Genomic DNA, 19,766 nt, shown 5'->3' on the forward strand with positions numbered 1-19,766 from the left:
CCCATCGCACGAATCTATCCAGCACACAAAGGTTTCAGAAGCATAAGGCGTGCAAGTGTGGCCGGTATCTCGAGCGTGCACGCGAGCGCAAAGTGCACACGAGGCGGCCGTACACTGCGGTGCGAACGTAGACGCGCTCGCGCGAGTCGAGCTGGTTACCTGGAGCCGCGGCTCTCTCTGGGCCAACGTGTTTACCCTTTTCTATCGCGCTTTCGGGGGTAGCCGGCGTCGCCGCTCGCCACGGCGCACGGTTTCGAAAAGCATCGAGGGGCAGGCAGTCCTCCACTCACTGCCCCCTCCTCCTTCCAACTCCCTTCGTCCATCTTTCTCTCTGCGCCTCTCTTTGTCCCGCGACTTCGACAGAACACCCAGGTATGGTGAAAGAGAAGGGGTACGTTCTTTTTTTTTCCTTCGCCTCTCTGCCACCATCCGTCCCTCTCGCTTCTCTCTCCTCTTGCTCCCGCACCATCTATTCCTCCGCCTCCACCTCCTCATTCTCTCTCTCTCTCTCTCTCTCTATACTCTTCTCGTTCGGTGGTCGTTTTTTTCGAACGAACGCTCGCGCGTGCATCGGCACACAGAGAGAGAAAGAGAGTGGAGGCCAGAGGTAGATGGGCTTCGGCGTTGATAGGAGATGCTACGGGGGTGGAACAGGCTGCTAGAGGGGCGGGGGAGTACGGTAGAGGGCGGGCAGTTTTTTCGAAAGGTATCTCCGATGTAGACTTTCGAACGAGTTCTTTCTCTCTCCCTCTCTCTCTCTCTCTGCACAGTTCGTGTGTGTGTCAAGTACGTGTGCCATGGGCCGCGTGTATATACGTGTGTACACGTTCCGGTAGCAGGAGGGACCAAGAGCATCAGCAGCGTGCCACACGCTTGCAGAAGTATGGAGCGGCGGGAACGCTGATTGGTACTTCTGATGGTACCGTGATGCCGATTAATTAATTAATTCATTAATTAATTACTTCGCTTCGACGCGGACGACGAGCAGCCGCCAGTAGAGCCTCGAATCACCGATCGCCAGGTGATTTTCTCTTTTTTTCTTTCTTTTTTTTATTCATTCTTTCTTCGCTCCTCCTTTTTTACCCTTTAATTAGGACTCGTCCTTGTCGGTGACTGAACGGAGCTGATCCTTGTTGCGATTTTTACTCGTCGAGGTTTCGTCCGTGTGCGTGTGTACGCGCGTTGCGAGAGTGTGAGGAAGAGGTGGAGAAGAACTTTCGTTTCAGCGAAAGATCGAAACGATGGGAGGAAGTCTGGTGTTCTGGTGGTAAGTGTAGGTGTGCACCACGAAGCTGCGGCTTCGCGTGCAATCGGTGCACCGCTGCGCAAAGATTCGTTCGTGACCTAAATATTATGACCCATTACGTCCGTGCCCGTTTTCATTGCGATCCGTCCGAGCATTTAATTATCTGCCGCGCTACTGTTCCTCGCGCGTAACCGATCCGACAGAGCGGAAGGCAGGTTTACCGGGAAATCACTCGGTTACGAACCTTTCCTCCGATTGCCAGTGGTCGCTGGATAATATGAACTCTGTTAAATCGACGCGTTTCACTATGTTCATTCATGCTCTGTTCGTGGGAACACCGTGAATTTTCACAGAGAACGTTTCATTATGTTTCTGTAACACATCTTTGGAATTTTGTCTAAGATCGGTAAAAATGTGGATCATTTTTTTGTGGTGAACGTACAGTAATCACATTGGCGATAATTCGTTAGTGAAATAAAATTGATATTCTTCTCCGTAAATGTTTACACCCAAGCCTGGTACCTCTTCTTCTCTTAATTAACGAACCTCAAACGCAATCTACGGTATACGGGACGGCAAATTAGCCGCGATCATTCGCAGAGCGACCGTACAGCATCGGCGAAATACGCACGCACTAATGGATTGCCCGATACAATGGATCACCGGAATATCGCGAGCAAACAGAAGCGAGGCGCCGCCAACACCCGTCCAATCGTGCCTCCAGAGATCATAACCGATTACTCCCGTTCGCTTTTAATTAACGAACTCACCGAACCCATTCGATAAACGAACTTAAACCCATCTTCTTCGCCGAGGTGTAGAAGAAAAGGATGCAAATGATCGGTTTATTTAGTGAACTACGGGAAAATTGAAGATACCCCAGTGTCATCGAGACACCCGTTACAAGGCGACAGATCTTCAGAGGAGATCTTTATATTCGTCGACTCAGATAGACGCGAGATGGAAGGGGCAAAGTAGACGAAGAAGCGAGAGAGAGAGGGAGATGGAAACAAGTGAGAAGAAGAGAGGCGAGAAGAAGAGATTCGGGATGAAGAGACGAGAGGAGGAGAAGAAAAGATGGGGATCGGTTGGAACGCGAAGGAAGTACCCCGCTGGGGCAAGAAAGACACGTCTCTGACGCCTCTCGGCACAATTGCGAGAAGCTCGACAGACCGTTTTGTAACAAGAACCTGCCCCGAGATATCGACTGTTCCAGCCTTCCGAATGAAAAAATAATAAAGTGGATAGAGGATGAATGCATAATGGAACACGTCGGTTGGAAAGAGGAAGTAGGGAAACGAGAGAGATAGACGAGGATGGTGAAGGATAGAGGTAAGAAGGGTTAAGAAGCGATGTCGGGTGTACATGAAGTTTCTTTAAATTAATTATCAAGGTGTTATCGATCTGAAGAGTCGAGGAGAGCGGTGTGACCGATATCAATCGTGACACGAATCGTATTTTGCACGGGTATCGCGGCTAACCTATTCAATTGATCGCCGGCCCGCTATAGCATGGAAATGAGAAACTTGTTTGTTCGCGGCTCTCTCCCTGTGACCCGGCCTCGTGCCATGCACGCGAATTTTCTTCCGTTTCAAATATTAACGAAGACAGGCTGCTCCGGCTGGTTGTTCTACCAGACGAAAGGGAATTCAAGTAGCACTGTGTGCTGACTCGCGTTATACGAAACTATATGGTTTTAAGTTATAGGTTATCACGTTCTGCTTATTCGACGAACCACAATGTCCTCAGACTTGTGATTTTTAGAAAGGTAGGCAAAAATTTTCAATCGAAGCTCGTTGTCGATTTTTATTAAATTGTTAATTTTCTTTTTAATACGAAAAATTATGTTTTTAAGTTTATTCCGAACTTTAATGAAACTCGAAATTTTTATGGTAAAATGAAATATGGTACTTTAACGTTTATTCTGAGCTTCAGTGAAATTCTCCATTTTTATGGTAAAAAGAAATACATATAGTACTTTAACCCCTTAACATATGACAACGTGTCAGACTCGCGGCAGAGATTCTGACGAAGATGTGAGAAAAATAGTTACATTAGTAAGAAAAATTAATTGTAATCCTAATTTTCGTTTGAATTTATAATACTGAGGATTGCTAAATGTAATTAATCTGTGACAGATTAGTTTTTGTTATCTGATACAGTACTAAAACAGAAAATGGCTGACGCTTAGATGCACAGTCAGGAAAGAAATCATAGGTTAAGGGGTTAACATTCATTCTGAGATTCAGTGAAATTCTCCATTTCTCTACATACATTGGCAATTTTCCAAATATAGCGAACGTTCCATACCGATAAGTCGTATCGTTTATATATTTCTAATCTAATATTAATCTAATTTTTCAATCACGATTTCCTTACACAAAAAATTCACCTTCGAAGAATAGCTAATCGATGGTTGAAACCCGTGAGGTCCTTCTAGCGTTGATAAACGTGTATTTTCCAAGCTACCGTTAAATGAATCACAAACAAGATAAAATACACCTCGATTTTCTATCCATCTATAAAGTTTTGCCATAAAGCGACGTTTAACAGTTCATGTAGTTATCAGAATCACGAGATCAGCGATAATGTCTCAGTTTTAGATATCCCCGAAGATCCTGCCGGGAGGATGATGGATGTAGGATCCTTAGAGGAGCAATTTTCATTCCGGGCAACGGAGGAGGGAACGGGCGCTACTCGAGCTTCACGGAACGAGCATGAAAGCGTAGAAAATAATTGAGCAAGAATCGCGTAGCCGACGCCGCCTAATACTCGGGTTTCGTTGAATTACCGTTATTTAATCGATTGCTGGTAATACGAGGCCGCGAATCGATAGGTGCCGTTTAGAATAGCCGGGCTTATGACGTCTATGACAGACATTACGAGAAAATTATGATCTTATCGCTTCGCGGCTTTCAAGCTGCTATTAAACTCTCCGGCAGAAATCAATTAAGGGCACATGGTTGTATTTTCGAAGCAGAAAATCGATTGTTAAAAGAGAAATATACCGTAGGTTATTCTCGGGATTAACATACTGTCTACCTACTTTTTTCCTTCAATTCCGTTCTTGTACAACCGATAAAATTGGATTGTCACAGTTTTCGAGGTCACTGATTTCGAATTAACAACTTCACATATCTCCACTTCGAAAGCTACTTCGTTTTACCTCTACTTTTCGATAATAACGAGCATACAATTTTCAAGTCACTTTTTCTCATATAACATATGTAATCTATTTCACTGACTAATTTCGTCGTATTTTTAATACTTGTAAAGAAGATAAAACTCCTAAATCTGATAATTACACTCTACTTACCAAGGATCGCATTCGCAAACGTTCAAATTACACCGAGAAAAATCTCGCGTCGGATTCATGCTTCCCTGCAATCGAAGCGAATGTGTTGCACAGGTTGAAAAACGGAATGGAAAAAAAGGCAACGTTAATTATCGGTGAAGTAATATTCCTAAGATCCGGATACCCGTTCGGCAGAAAGTTGCAGCGTTAAAAACGTGAAAGTTCTCCGCAAACAGGGTATCGCATTCCAAGTGGAAAGTACCCGGGGAAACGTTCAGCCTAAGCCACAATCTCTTATCTCAACATTTGGAAAGGGTCTGGACGAACGGTGGAACACGTAACAGCTACTACCTAAAGGCACACCTCTTTTCCGTACAGCCCCAGGACCTTTTCAATTTCTCTCGCACAGAAAGGCGCAGGGGCCTCCGTGGTAGTTGACATGTGGTACAGGTGAACAGAGGGCGGAGCATCGTGGCTAGAGCGGCGTTACTACACTCGCGCATAGAGGTGAGAGGGGCAGTATAGAGAGAGAGAGAGAGGAGATGGTCAACGAAAAAAATTGTCCCGTGGAAGTAATCGAAAAAACGCAGCGGCGGCAACGGATCCATCAGGAAGTCCCTGGTTCTTTAATATTACATCAGCTCGGCTGTTACCGCAGCGCAGCGAGCAAGATACACGTCCCTAGCACACGTGCACACCTACGCGCAGTTACCTGGGACCCGGTGCACACTGGTGGCGTGTATTCAAAAAGCGAGATCAAGAGAGAAGAGTAGAGAGAGAGATGGGAGTACGATGGGGAGAAGTGGTCAAGAAGAAACAAGAAGGACAACACGAACGGTTGGAGTGGTAGGATCGAGATAGAGAAAGAAAGCAAAGTAAAAAGGAAGAAAAATGAAGAGAGAAAAAGGGAGGGAAGAAATAAAAAAGTAACAGAGGCCAGAGATGGAGGAAGAAAGAAACGCGTTTCCGTAGGCACGCGCGAGTGAGCTAGTGAACACGAGATAGAGAGAGATATGGAGAGAGATAGAGAGTAAGAAGAGAAAGGAGAACCGAGCACGGCTGGTCGGCCGAGTCCAACAGTCCAGGGTTGGACAGTGACGAGCGGGTAGGTAGGACCCACAAAATAAACTGAAACCACGTTCCCCCGTGCCCCTTTCGCCGGCTGGCCATCCCTTGGTCTCTCATTCTAGCCGCGTCACCTCCACCTCCTGTGCTGCCGCCTCACCTCTGCCACCTCCAGAACTCTATTCCTCCTTTCCGCCCCCGGTTCTCGCTCTCTTCTCTTCTCTTCTCTTCCCTCTCTTTGCTCCACCAACGTAGCGAGCTATATAGCCAACGTCGCCCTTCTCTCCTCTGGCCGCCTCCGCCGCCGCGGTGGTACCTAGCTCGGCCAAATAAATTACACCGCCTCGTGACGCGAAAAAATCCAACGAGTCGCTAGAGTGAACGAGCGCGGCCGGCTGAACGGACGAAGACGACCTCGACAGGAGGAAACAGAGGAGGATAGAGAGGGGCTTGGAAGGGGGAGAGCGCACAGTATGCGGATGCTGAGGATGAGGAGTCGCTGGCAGGGGTACGGAACCAACCAGCCAGAGTGAGTGAGAGAGAGAAAAAGGGAAAGGCTATAGATGGAAGGAAGAGAGGTGGAGAAAAGAGAGAAGGCCAAAAGGGGAAGAGGAAGAGAGAAGAGGTAGTGAAGGAGAGATAGAGAGAGAGAGAGAAAGATAGAATGGATAAAGGCCAGCACGCGGGGCGGAAATAAAGAGAGAACGAAAAAAGTGGAAGAGGTCGGGGGTGGAGGAGGTGGGTACCGCGGTCCGCTTTAATTGGTTCGACGTGGTCAGATGAAAAATTCAACCACCCCCATCCTCCTCTCCCTCTGGCTCCTCTTCTACCTCCACCCACTCTACTCTTACCACCACCAGCACACGGTTTCGACGTCCTCGTGTTCACCGGCTGCATTCCCACCAGACGAATCTACGCATCTGTATGTAGATGTGTCTATAGGAGGCGAAGGGGAGAGAGTGAGAGTCGAGGGAGGAGCGCAGAGGGACAAAGTATTTCGGCGGTCCTTAGGTCGCGTTTTTACCAACGATAGTGCTCGTTAACGTTTCGCGGATCGTGAATCGGACCTGCTCCCGCTTGCTTTCCCGGTGAACTCCTGAACACGGTGTTCGTTAGGAAAACTGCCGGTATACAGACGTTGCTTTGGCCAGGCTTGGATTACAGCTGTGTGGGCTTGATTTCGCTCGATTTCGTTGATAAAGATGTCTCGATTCAGCAACGGTTCAAGTGAAATACGCAAGCTTAGACGCTATGTTCATTGGGGAATATCGTACATTGAACATTTTCTTCATATCCTGTGAGAATTAGTCTTTACTATTACCCAGAAATTTCAGCCTGGACTTTGATGAAAGAGCTAAACGTTTTTTAACGATAAAGTGAGTTTAAGTGAAATTTGATATTTGAAAAATTCTACTTATCTACCTGAGATATACCTGTAGCCTGCCTACAGTCTTGATAGTTACTGCCGAGTGTAGTAATACTTGTAATAATATCAGTTTACATATGTAATGAAATTAAGCTTGATATTAATCGCTCGAAACTGTTTATTGCAAGTCCAACATAGGTATTTCAGAAATTTGGTTAATGGAGCGATCTATTTGGAAAACAGCCATTACTTCGGTCTTGCACATAAGGGAGAATCGTGTCTGGTTTCTCTGTCTAATCGCGTCGAACAGAGCGCATCGATCGGCGAAAATGCGCGATAAAAATCCCCTCTTTGATATGGAAGCCCAATAAACTGGCCGGGTAATGACGGTCGTGTATCAGACCACCGACCTTAACTCGCCCATCCCCATTTTCAACCACAGGCATTTTGAGCGAGGGCACCGCGCTCGTCAATGAAATCACCGGCGGTCACTCGTGCACACGACCGAAAGTCACGAAACTCGCTCCGATTTCTCCATCCTGCCCGGTTACTCTCGTTGTCCCTACTTTTCCCTACTGCCAACCTATATACGTGTCCAACAAACGTCCAACTTTCTCTACGAAAATAAACCTAACCCGCGTTGGTAGAGACCGATCATTATTCCCAAACCACGATCAAACCCTTCCCCCCCCCCTTTCTTTTCAATACCACCAAAAGTGTACATAAACCCAGAGGTATAAAAAAAAAAACGTTACAATACCTTGCTCGACGTTTAATTCAAACACCGTGGAAAACAAAAACAAGTCAACAGAAAAAAATCCTCAAAAAAAGGATGAAAGAATTTCCGACAACGGCCGTTTCACTATTTCGTCAAATATCAAAAATAAAAAAAGAAGAAACCATAAACGATTCAACCCTCGACATTAAAGAACACACATTCGAGAGATTCCACACGCTTCACGGTGGAAAATCGCGTCCCCGCGAGACCAACCTATACTCCTCCTCCTCCTCTTTTTCCCGCCCGCACAGGTTTTCTCTCCTAGACGGCACGCGTACGCTCACGAATGCCAGGCATTATTACGAACGCGTCAAACTGTAAAACGGATCGGGGAATTTTATTCTCGTGTCGACTGCTTCAGAACAGGGGGAGGGGGAGGAGGAGGAGGAGGAGGCGTTGGCGAAGGGAGGTGAGGCGAGGTGAGGCACAGCACGTTGAAAGGCACGGTGTCACAAAGGTGGTTACAGTGGTTAGACGACGCGCAGAGCACACGGGGGCCACCACCGACGTAACCTAACCCTCTCCTCCCACCTCCACAACCTCCCACACCCCTTTTGCTTCCGTGATATCTCGAGCGTGTGCACGGTATTTCCATCTTTCGTCGTGCCGGTAACAGGGCGCACCGCTGCTCCTTTGATTAATGCTTTCCTGCGAGTCGAAGAAGGGGTTGGGTAGCTGGGTAGCCAGAAAGAGGGAGGTAGCGGGGAGAGCGAGCGAGCGAGCGAGAAAGGTGTAGAGGGTTGAAGCAGAGGCGGCAGAGAACTACGACTAATCCTCTCAGGGGGGTGAAGCGGAGAACCGAGAGAAGGAAAGAGGGAACTGAATAGTAGTTCCAAGAGCCAAGCGTGGACACGCGAGAACTCATTTCCGGTTATACCCTTCCCTCTTCATCCCTGCCCGTGTCTCTGACACTAATACACGAGCCGGTGGCGGAACGTTACCCACGAGGGGAACACACTTAAGCTCTGCCCGTAGACTGTTGTGAATTGCATGCGACCATCCGTGACGCACTGTCTCGCGCCCGTCCGCGTGGGCGTGTTTCCATCTACCTATGTATTCGTGTGTACATATGTATATGTACAGGTGTACGTGTATTTGTGCGGGCCTTTGTGTAGATTCTAGGCTGCAGGTTTCTCTACACTCTGTGTGTGCTCGTTAAATCTGAAATCTTGCGGAACACTCGGCCGTGCTAAAGGTCAGGACGAAACGAACGAGAGTGGCCCGTATCGATTGCGGCGTGCTCCATTGTTAGCTAATTTTCGAGGAACTGTTTCGATTAATGGGGTTTCGACCATTGGCCACAAGACGCACAATCAGGGGGGGGGGGGGGTTGGTTCGTGGTGGTTCAAGTATCCACCGGTACCGGTGGTGTGATTTTCGACGAGGAGAGAAAGAATTGATTGCGGTAAAGAAGCGTGAAATCGGTTTCATCCGAACCGTGCAACCGTGTACGTAATTTCGCGCAGTTTACATCCCTACCCCCGCGATGAGAAAAGTTTGTTGCCCGGTGTTATTTAATTAACCGGCTGATCGTGTGCGAAATTTCAATTAAAATTTTCCTCCGGACCCTTTTTAAACGCGGGATACGCGAGTACCTGTTACGTTATCGAACGATACAACACACAGCCCGAGCCTCGTGCGCGCATTTTGTCCTCGCGATTGTTAATCAAGCGACCGTGGTCGTACAGGGCGTTGCAAAAGTGCAAGCTTGCCGAAGGAAACGATAGAGACTCGGGTAGAAGTTAACCGTTTCGTAATAGGAACGCACTTTTCCTCGGAAATATTCATTAGGGGGAAATATGGAAAGTTGAGTGTGCAGGAGGAAAAACAGCGCAAAAGTCAGAATTGCGGATGAAACGAAATTGCGATTGGGTAAATGACCTTTTTCTATCCGGAGACACACGTAGTAAACTAATTACTAAAATTCTAAATTACTAAAAAATATATCACATTTTTTCCCCGGCAAAAAAAAATTCATATTTTTTTCTGTTACTCTTGTAACTTGTGTTAAACAATTTTGGTTACACCTGCGGACCTCTCGCGAGTCGCACCGCTCGAAAAATCAATGTTACACACTATTTGCACGGCCGTTCACTTGAACCACTTAAAATTCGATAACTGTAAAACGTTGACCAAGTAAGTCTCTTTCGCGTGTATCTTCTATATCGACACTTTCGAAACGCTCCGTCGAATCTACATATCGATGAACGGAACGGAGAGAGTTAGCCTTTTATCGTTCGAACGAAAAGTTTGAACGAGTAAAGTTGTAGTGTTCCGTGGAGTTCGAGAACACCGGTGGAACCTTTGTTCGTAAACGCGAGCACTGTGATTTGAGCGATGTCCTCAAGACAATGGAGTGTAATTCACATATCTCTTGCATTCATACCGCGTCACATGCCGCGAGCTTTAGCGTTCAAAATTAACGTACCCAGTTTCCTGCTCAGAATTTCACTTGCACACCGTATGCCTATACCTAGCGGCGTCGACGGCCCCTCAGCGTTACCAAGCCCCAAGCTCCGCTCCGCGCAACTTTACCGCGCGCGCCAACAATTTTATTAACATCTTCCTTGAATGCCTCTCGTTCAAGCTACTTTTACCCACCGTAAGTCTGACGCGTTTTTCTCGTGCCTAGGACCGGCGCTCGATGTTGTTTGCGCTTTTGCACAAAGAAGAGGGGAAGAAGGAAAAAAAAATGGAAGGTTTGAATTTTCGCGTTAATATTCCTTGTGTTCGCTGTATAAATTTCACTTGCACCACCGTTTAATTCTGTTCCGTTTTATGTATATATTTATATCGTACTCGGTTTTTTCGTTGAAATGAAATTTTGCTGAAGATGAAATGGTTGGGTAGGAAGAAAAGTTTGTGGAGCTTGTGAGACTATTTGGACCGGTTCATTGTTCAGAAAGATGTTAAGTTCTAGGAGGATAAGGAAACTGTCAGGTTTTCGATTTCTGGGTACAATCAAATACGATGTTTTAATATCTGAAAACATGGGATCAGTTACCAAGCACCGACTTTGTCAGAAATTACAATAAGAAGACTATATTAACTATCAAGACACATACACTACCGGCCAAAAGTTTGGAATCACCTCCCACTTTTCATCGATATTAAATCTGCTGCTAATTTTTTATAGATTTGAAGTTTATCTCCATTCTACTTTTATCAATTTATCTCATATCAACTGATTCGAATGATAAAAAATTCTCAAAGTCGCCGACTTTTTTCTGGAAGTTTTTGTGTAAATTGCAATGCTCGGTGATTCGAAACTTTTGGGCGGTAGTGTATACTCAAAACCGACCATATAGAAAAAAATGACAGACTTCAGAAATTTAAAGACTGGACTATGAATTTTTTCCGAATTTTGGGTACAATCAAGGTTTTATTTAAAAAGAACGAAAACAGATCAATCGTCGAAATAATTTGCATTATTTTTTTATCGATTTTTGTCATTTTTCTGGAAGTTTGCGAATATCATCGTGACAGAAACTCGATGGCTCTGTTATCAATTATGTGAATCCAGTCGAAAAGAATTCATTTCTACACCTAATACCTCAAAGATGGCGAAAGATAGTGGAACAATTGTTGAGCAAATCTACGTACAAGTATCTAAACGTCGTCTTTCGAATTTCCACTTAAGAAACGTTGCGAACATTCGTTTCAAACCCGCTAGAAATTCCTCGAGAGTGAAATTTCCCGTATTTTCCAAATTCGAAAATAGCAATCGGCATTTTTCTTCGGAGATATTTCTGAGCGCGGGAACAACGTGCAGTAACCAACGTTTCATCCGAATTCTCCGCGTAACTGGCATTTCGAAAGGGTTAAATGGACAATTCGTCGTGGCACGCGAATTCCGGGAACAAATTACATTTGCCACTTCAGTCAATACTACACCGAACGCAGCGCGAGGCACAAGTCCATAAAACTTACACACTTTGCAGACAGAACGAGATTTTCAATGCAACGTGTCTCGAGAATCCTATTCAACGTATGTGCACAATTGTACCTGTACGCTTCTAGCAATTTGTGAACTTGTAAAACGTGCAGAAAATTTTCTTCTTTTCTTGATAAATTCGATTATCACACAGGCGCTGAAATTATTGCGCTGCATCAATGAAACGCCAATAAAACTTCACTTTTGTGTTGCTTAACATAGTAGAACACTATACAGAGTGTGCTTAGGAAGTGATTTCTTATAAAAAAAATAAGTAAAAATTGTATCATAGAATGAAGTTTTTTGATCGCTTGCCTAGTTTCTGAGAAACGTAACTTCGAACGTGACATTGCAACGCTACAGCTGTAAGTTGAACGAGTTCAATTCAATGTTTAACTGGCAATCTTGATCGCTTATTTAACGAAGTAATATGAAGTAGTTACTTTCCGAAATAATTAGGGTTGCAATTTGTAAAAGTTATCGTATATTATTTGTATTTCAATATTTAAACCAAAACATCCCCTCGATCCTTCCATTTCGAGCACTTCGAGCGCAAGCCTCATTCACAAAATTAACTAATTTCTACACAGCAGCATCGGCTAATTATTATTCAAACTAACACTTTGACCACGCGTAAAATACACATTTTCTCAGGAACTACGAAAGCAATCGAACTTTATCCCACTTTCTTTACTCATTTCTTTATAAAGAATCACCTACTTGCTATACTACGAATTGCCAAACAATTAACATAATACTCCTCCATCCACCAGAAAATAAAAAAAGTACATTTTCTCTCAAATTTTGCGCCACACCTAGCAAACAGCCCGGAAAACTAAGAACCCAGTTTCTAGATGGCAATTTTCAAATTTTCAACAGCACTTCTAATACCTTTCCCTGTTCAAAATCACATTTCTCAAAAAGTACACAAGCAATCGAACAACTTTGCTCCATTTCTTTTTCAAGGAATCACCTGCTTGTTGTACTACAAATTACCGAACACCTGGGTATAATACACCTCCTCGATCCAGGGTAAATGAAAAATAAATATTTGCTCTGAAATTTTTTACCACAGCTGGCAAACATCCCGGAAAACTGTGGACCGAGCTCCTGGACGGCAATTTTCGCATTTTCGGCAGCGCCTCGAGTGCCTTTCCCGATACAATTGCTCGCAGTACCAGTTGGTACACATGTGCGACAGGATGGACAGCTCGGCGTCGGTCGATCGCACTTGTTCGCCGTGCGACTCACACGCCGATGCTCGTACACCTACGCCGGTAAATGGAGTTGATGACGGAGTCCGGTCAGTGCCTCAACTTCAAACAAACTTCCAACCACCCTTGGGGTTCGAGGGATTGCCCGTGTAAACGACGCGTCGTTAGTTCCCTCCAGACAGAGAAAGACGCTCGAGATACAGGAAACGTGGCGAGCAGGCGAGGGAGAGACAGAAAGTTTAGGGGTGGAAAAGAGAGGGGAAAATCGCACGAGCGTGACTTAGGGTTCCTGCTCGGGACTTTCGAGCTTCAACGCGACAATTGAACACGACAGGTACGCGCGTCCGGTTCTGTCCAGCTCGGAAGTAATTTCAACGTTTTACTGTTAAACGTGGAAGAAGGCTGTGTCGCTTCTGCGGCGAGATGCTTCGCGAAAATTACACGGAATGTTGCTGTTGCGGCGAAGAAACGCGGGGGGAGTTTGATTCTGGGTTAATCCTATGATTAAATTCGGACGATTCGAGAGTTTTATTGTTAATTAATGTGTTTCGAGGGAAGACAGGGGGATACTAGGATTTAGAATTAAGAGTTCGTTTAGTTGAAAAATGAAACGTGTGATAAAGGAAGTAGAAATGAGCATCGTGCTTGAAAGTAGAAGTTTATGTACGATTCAAAGATTTTTAGATTTCAAGATTTTAACTTTAGTTTTAACCCTTTGCGATCGGTGCCGCCATAGTGGCGGCATTTCAATTTTGTTCTAGAAATCGGTGTCGCCGCTATGGCGGCATGATCTTTGTTTTGTCAAGTATCATACTTTGGAAAATTACAAAAATTAAAACGTTTTATTTTTATGCACTATAACTAGTATGTATTAAACAAAATGTATCAGTTTCAAAATATTCTGTTTTTCAATATCCTTATATATATAATAAATCAACTATGCAAAAATAACAATGAACGTTTTTCAAAATAATGACAATATGCTGCAATTAAAAATGTACAAAAATTAAGTTGAAAATATGGGACAGTTTTTCCCTGTAGAACGTTCTACTTCGAACGAAGACTTCGTTCACAGCCGAACGACTCTCTTCTCTATCGTTATTTTCATTCATATTTCGAAAAATCACTGAACTTTGCTATTTTTTATATCAACTCTTGAAATACATACACGGACTTTGTAACACAGCCTACACACCTCGCGGGGGAAAAAATGTAGATTCACGATAGACGTTTGAAAAATTACACACGAAAAGACTATAAATATTCAGTCTTTGTTTCGGTAAACGGTTCACGTTAAAAAACGAAAAAAAAATGGATTCGGTGAAAAACATGCGATGTTTGTGAAAAGAGAGAGGGAGAGAGAGAGAGAGAAAAAAATGACAGAAATTTCTGCTTGCTAAACTAAACTGTTTAACAAACAGCAGAATCACTTGCTCTCGGTTTTATTCTGCAATTACCGTTGTAATTAAGATCGAGTCGTTACGTACGGCTCTCTCTCTCTTTCTAAAAACCAACAAGTCAGCGTACGCCGCCTCGCTATGAATTCCGCGTTGCTACCTTACATTGCAGATAAAATGTACATTTAATTTTTATCGAGTCTGGCACGCGATTCCGAGCTAAGTGGCGGCGAGAAACACATGAATAATGAGAGAGCGTAAACGTTTCTCCAGCAACTCAAAAATTCCTGCCTGCAAGGAACGCCAACGCGTTCGCTATACTCGGCCTGGAATGTTTGCGAGCGGATTGTCGAGGAAACGTGAACAATGTTGAAGAAGTTGTTTAACAGATATTTGAAAAAAAAAGGAGAAAGAAAAAAAACAACACACGCACGAACAGACTGGCAAAACTGGTTTTCACGGTGTACCGAACTTAGCGGAACGGGTAACAAGGTCCCGTGAATTTTTCCCCAAGTAGATCGTTAATTCGAGGAAATATTTCGAAAAAAATATTTTTTCACAAACTTTTCGAGGAAAAAACTTTCTCTGTCGTTTTTCTCCCAAGTGGGAAGAATATTAAAACGGATAGATTTTCCGGGTAACTTTCAGTAGCGTTGTTGTAGGCGACTTTCGAGTGCAAAGAATTAGCAAATATTAATTGCTGCAACCTTCCTTTTATCAGTATTATCGAGGCTTTCGGGTGTAAACCGTGTCCTTATGGAAAGATTATTCGGACGTTTCAGGGTTCGCGAAACACACCGATAATCATAATTAATCAATCCTCCGGGCCGTGAAAGCCTTAGATCTTCTCTTTATCGATTATCAAAATTTCTTCTTTCCACGTACAACAGAAAATCGTCAGCGTTCCCACGAAGAACGCGCCGGAAACAGCTCGACGTTGCCGAAAAATTTCCTCGGGAGAGTGGGAGAAAGAGAGGAGAGTCGCGAAATATCGCGCATTCACCAGGTCCAAAGTGCTAATTAGAGCTTAGCGTATGTCGGTAGGGAGGCACAGCAGTGATGAATGACTATTTATACCGGTTGGGGGGTCTGTCAAAATTTCAAGAATCCCGGTAATCCGAAGCGAGAAAGAACACAAACTAGAGAGCAGAGAGGGAAAGCCCCCTTTAATTTCCACAGTGGTGAATTCTCGCGTCTCGAAAGCGGAACGAAAACGGAGGGCGATTTCGCTTGCGCTTTCCTACGGCCGCTCGTGACCGCGTCGCGACGCGTCACTTTACCGGCGACGAGAAAACGGCGCTGGTCCGGCGAAAAGGGCACGGGAACGAAACGAAAACGAGGAGAGAGAGAGAGAGAAAGAGCGGGTTTGGAGAAAGAAGAAGATGGGGAAGAAGGACGGAGAGGAAGAGGTTACGCGAAAACGAGGTACACTCGCGAAGGAGTATTTTAATCGTTGGGAAGCAGCCGGGTCGAGGGAAACACGGCGGAAGCAGCACCACCACCACCACCACCACCATTGCCACCCTTCCCATTTCCCCTCTCCTCTAACTCCTGCAGCAGGTGAAGAAGGGGAGGAACGGAGGAACCAGGCTGAGAAAAATAATCCAATTTAGCGAGAGAGCGCGAGAGCGAAGCGACAGCCTGCAGTTCGCCTGTTTTCACGGTTTTTAATTACGCGCCTCCCCGCGTCGCTCGCGTCTCTCGCGTCTCTCGCGCGCGCACTTTGTCGTCGCGATCCTGACAAAGGAGCCTGTTTTCATGGATATTTCACGGAGCCACGCCGTGGAGAAACTCCCACGACTGCGACGAATGGTACGCGCTCACGTTACGCCCGCGTTACCCGCCCCGCTTTTCCATTTTACCGCGGACAAAAGTAATCCAATTTTTAGGCTGCTCTATGCTCGTCTCTCTTTTATTTGCTCTCTCTCTCTCTCTCTGTCTCGCTCTCGCCAGCGCTCCCTTTCTGTCTATATTGTACAGTTCTGCCCGGTGTGCATGTGTACACTGTGACAAATTGCAGTATGATTCTTTATTCCGTTTCGTCGGTTCGACGGGGGAACAGTGGCCATTTTTAAAATTCATGCGAGCTTAGAGCGCTTGGTTCTACGGTTGCTGCAACGTTAAGGGAGAGTTTCGGGGGAACGTTAAGATTTCGAGATTTTCATTGGGAATTTGATGGAGCGAAGTTGCTTCGGGGATCTTTGAAAAATTCTCAATTTTTATTTCGTTGTTTGGAATATTTTGTGGTATAGAACTGAAACTTTTGGGGGTGCGGCGTGAGAGCTCAGAAGCCGCTAGATCTAGCAACAAAGTGTACTTTTATGAAAGGTTAAGATTCACTGTTCTAACACATGAATTTCCCATCAGACAAAATGTGAGAAACTGAACTGCAATACTTCAATTAACTAAATTTCACCTGACACAAGTTTCACAATAATCAAGTAATTCTCCAAACAGAAATTTTCTTTTCGCTCTCGCTTCGACATCTGAAAATTTCTCTCAGCTTTCATAATTTTTCACATGTCAGACGCTTAATATTTAATTCAATTATTCAGACACTAAACAGACGCTTAACCCAAACGTTTACTCACAGCGTGAAAATCAGATATTTCAACCTCCGTAATTCACAATCGTTGCATTTAAAAATTGCGAGGCCTTAAAACAGGAACCGTCAATTTCGATGATTTCCAATTCACATTTTTTCCCATCTACCTTTACACACACGTACATATGTGTTGAGGAAGAAACTGCAGCATGCTGCTTTATTCCGTTTCCTCGACTCGACACGAAGGGTAGAATATATCGTGTTCGTGGAACGAGAAGACTTCGTTATTCGCGTTTCGCTCGCGTGGTCGACTTATCGAAACTTCCACGAAGAATTTTTCTTTCCCGGTGTACCGGTTGTTGTTAGACGACGGAGGTTAGGAGTAGGTACGACGGTTTTGGAGTTTTATTGGTTTGTTGGTTCGAGTATACCGGGAATGGATACGTTACACGCGGCCGCGTAATACCGGGAGAGTCGAATTTTATTTGCCCTGAGTTTGAGTCGTTGGAGCACAAGGTATATATGTGCATGCATCGATGTTTCGCCTGATGTATATTCGACGGGGACGTGGTGGTTGGTTCCTGGAAACGACTATAAAAACTGCGCAACGATATCTTCTTTGAGGATTATGTCGTGGTTTTATTCGACCTGTGGTGCTTCAACATGGGAGGAAATTTCCGCGAATTCTACGTTTTTGCAAATTTTTATCTCGTACAATGCTTGCACGATATTTTACTGATTACAGAGGATAGAACGAAATTGCTCGAAAATACGTATGGAACACTTGATACCTTTAAACGGAATATCTGTTCAGGCAGATTTTTCGGATCTCAGAAGGATAACAGAATTTCGATTGTAACAGAAACATTGAGCAAATGTTAACCTTAATGATAGAAATGAAGTAACAGCAATTAAGAAATTACAGTAATTGTGATAGAAATTTTCAGCAACCTAGTAATAAACACTTTCTATTTAAAAAAAAAAGTTTTCATCCCTCGAATCGAACTAAATTCACACCAATTGACCCTTTGAGGACGATGGACTCATACGCGTTCACGGAACACTACAAACTCGCATATACTTAATAGTTGCCATAGCCTACCAACTCACGTGCCTACCTCTGTCTGAAAAAAACCTAATTCTGCCATAATTCCCTTAAAAAAAAAAAAACAGAAGCATTAACCTCAATATTGCACCTAGTCCTCCATTCGCAAAGACTTCAAATCAAACTGAAATTCCCCGCTAAACGTTCGCTCGAAAAGAGAACGAAAGTGAAAAAGAAAATTCCTAAAACCCAGGTAATCTAGCCAGATCGTTAAAAAAAAGACCTCCTGACAGCAGCGTTATCCAGTAGGGTAACAAAGAGGCACGAGGCAGATCCTTCCGGGCGCGTATTCTTAAATGGCGCGTAACAGGTGGATCGAAGGGTGTGCAAGTGTGTGTGTGTTGTGTGTGTGTGTGTGTACGCGAGCGCTCTCTCTTGCTTGCGTTGGCGCAAAAACAAAAGGCGGCACACGGGGGGGTATTATCAGGCAAGGATTAAACTCACGTGTCCGAGCTTCTCCTCCTTCCGCCTCTTGGGATCGGTCTCGAGGTCGGGGGTGCGGCTGCGGAATTTCTCCGGCGGCGAGACGGATCGTCTGAGCCTGTCGTCGGTGAGGGCGATCGGTTTACGGTCCTCGGGCGTCTCCGCGGCCGCCCGATGTTGCTGCAGGTCCGACGGCTTCAGAAGCGCTTGCGCCTGTGCCTGAACCGCAGCCGCGGCCGCGGGATGTTGGCGGAAGACCGCCGACGACCGCACCGTGCGGCAGCTGCTGCGCGTGAATCTGTTGCTGGAACATGCGACAATGGACACGCTTACGACGCTTTTTCTTATGCTTCTACTACTACCACCATTCTACTACTTCTTTCCTTTTCTCTTTTTTTTTTTCTCTTTTCTCTTTCTTTTACATAGTTTCTTATTATTTCGGTGTACCGTGGTTCGCGCCGAGTGTCCGTGGGATTAAGGGATTTAGGGTAGGATGGTTTAATTAATTGCTTTTTGGAACGGGGGAATGTTTGTTTGGATGACGGTGGAGCGATTTTTGGCGGGTTCTATACCAGGTTTCTTTTCTTTCTCGTTGTTGCTGTTTCGGTGTGCTGTGGTTCGTGCCGAGTGTCTGTCGAGTTGGGGATTTTGGATAGAACGATGGAATGTTTATTTGGATGACGGTGGAGCGATTTTTGGTGGTTTCTATACTACCTTCCTACTATCGGATGATTGCAAAAGTTCGTGCCCGATTTGAAAATAAAACACAATCGGTGTGTACAAAAGCAGATTTCATTTGAAACTGAAATGGAATGAAACGAATTATTTCAAAATAAAACACAAGCGGTGTGTCTTTCGGTACGAATGTAACATCACGCTAAAAGAAACATTTGTGCCGAAGTCGATAAGGTTCTGGCCACCTTTGAAAATCAGGCGCGAACTTTTGCAATCGTCTAATACTTTTTGCTTCTTTTTGTTTGTTGCTACTTTGGTGTACTGTGGTGAGTGTGCTGATCGTGCTGAGTGTCTACGGAGTTAGGGTTTTCGCGCAGAATGATGGAATGTTTGTTTGGATGGACTTTTGGTGGTTTCTATATACTACCTTTCTATTACTTTCTTCTTTTTTTTAGTTTCTTATCATTTCTGTCTACTGTGGTTCGTGCTGAGTGTCTATGGGATTGAGGATCTCGTGTAAGATGATTTAATTAATTGGTTTTGCAACGATGGAATGTGTGTTTGCATACCGGTTGGCTGAAGTTTGGTGATAAGTATAATTGTGGTTTTTAGGTGTAATTGTCAGCAACAAAGCGTAGTTTTTGTTCTCTTTCATTACCCTTTTACTGCCTTTTCATTTTTTTTTTTTTATTTTACTATTATTTTGGTGTACAGTGGTTCGTG

At 44.6% G+C, this 19,766-nt stretch overlaps 1 protein-coding gene across 1 annotated transcript in view; it reads right to left on the reverse strand.

Moving 5' to 3' along the window:
• LOC108578733 (protein groucho-like) overlaps nt 1-19,766 on the reverse strand; it is a 101,927-nt gene that overhangs the window by 31,216 nt on the left and 50,945 nt on the right. The window contains exon 10 of the mRNA XM_017942110.1: nt 18,390-18,651. Within this exon, the coding sequence (XP_017797599.1) occupies nt 18,390-18,651 (262 nt within the window). The remainder of the gene's footprint in view (nt 1-18,389; nt 18,652-19,766) is intronic.

Source organism: Habropoda laboriosa, unplaced genomic scaffold, assembly GCF_001263275.1.
Source record: "Habropoda laboriosa isolate 0110345459 unplaced genomic scaffold, ASM126327v1 scaffold28, whole genome shotgun sequence".
Lineage (NCBI taxonomy): Eukaryota > Metazoa > Arthropoda > Insecta > Hymenoptera > Apidae > Habropoda > Habropoda laboriosa.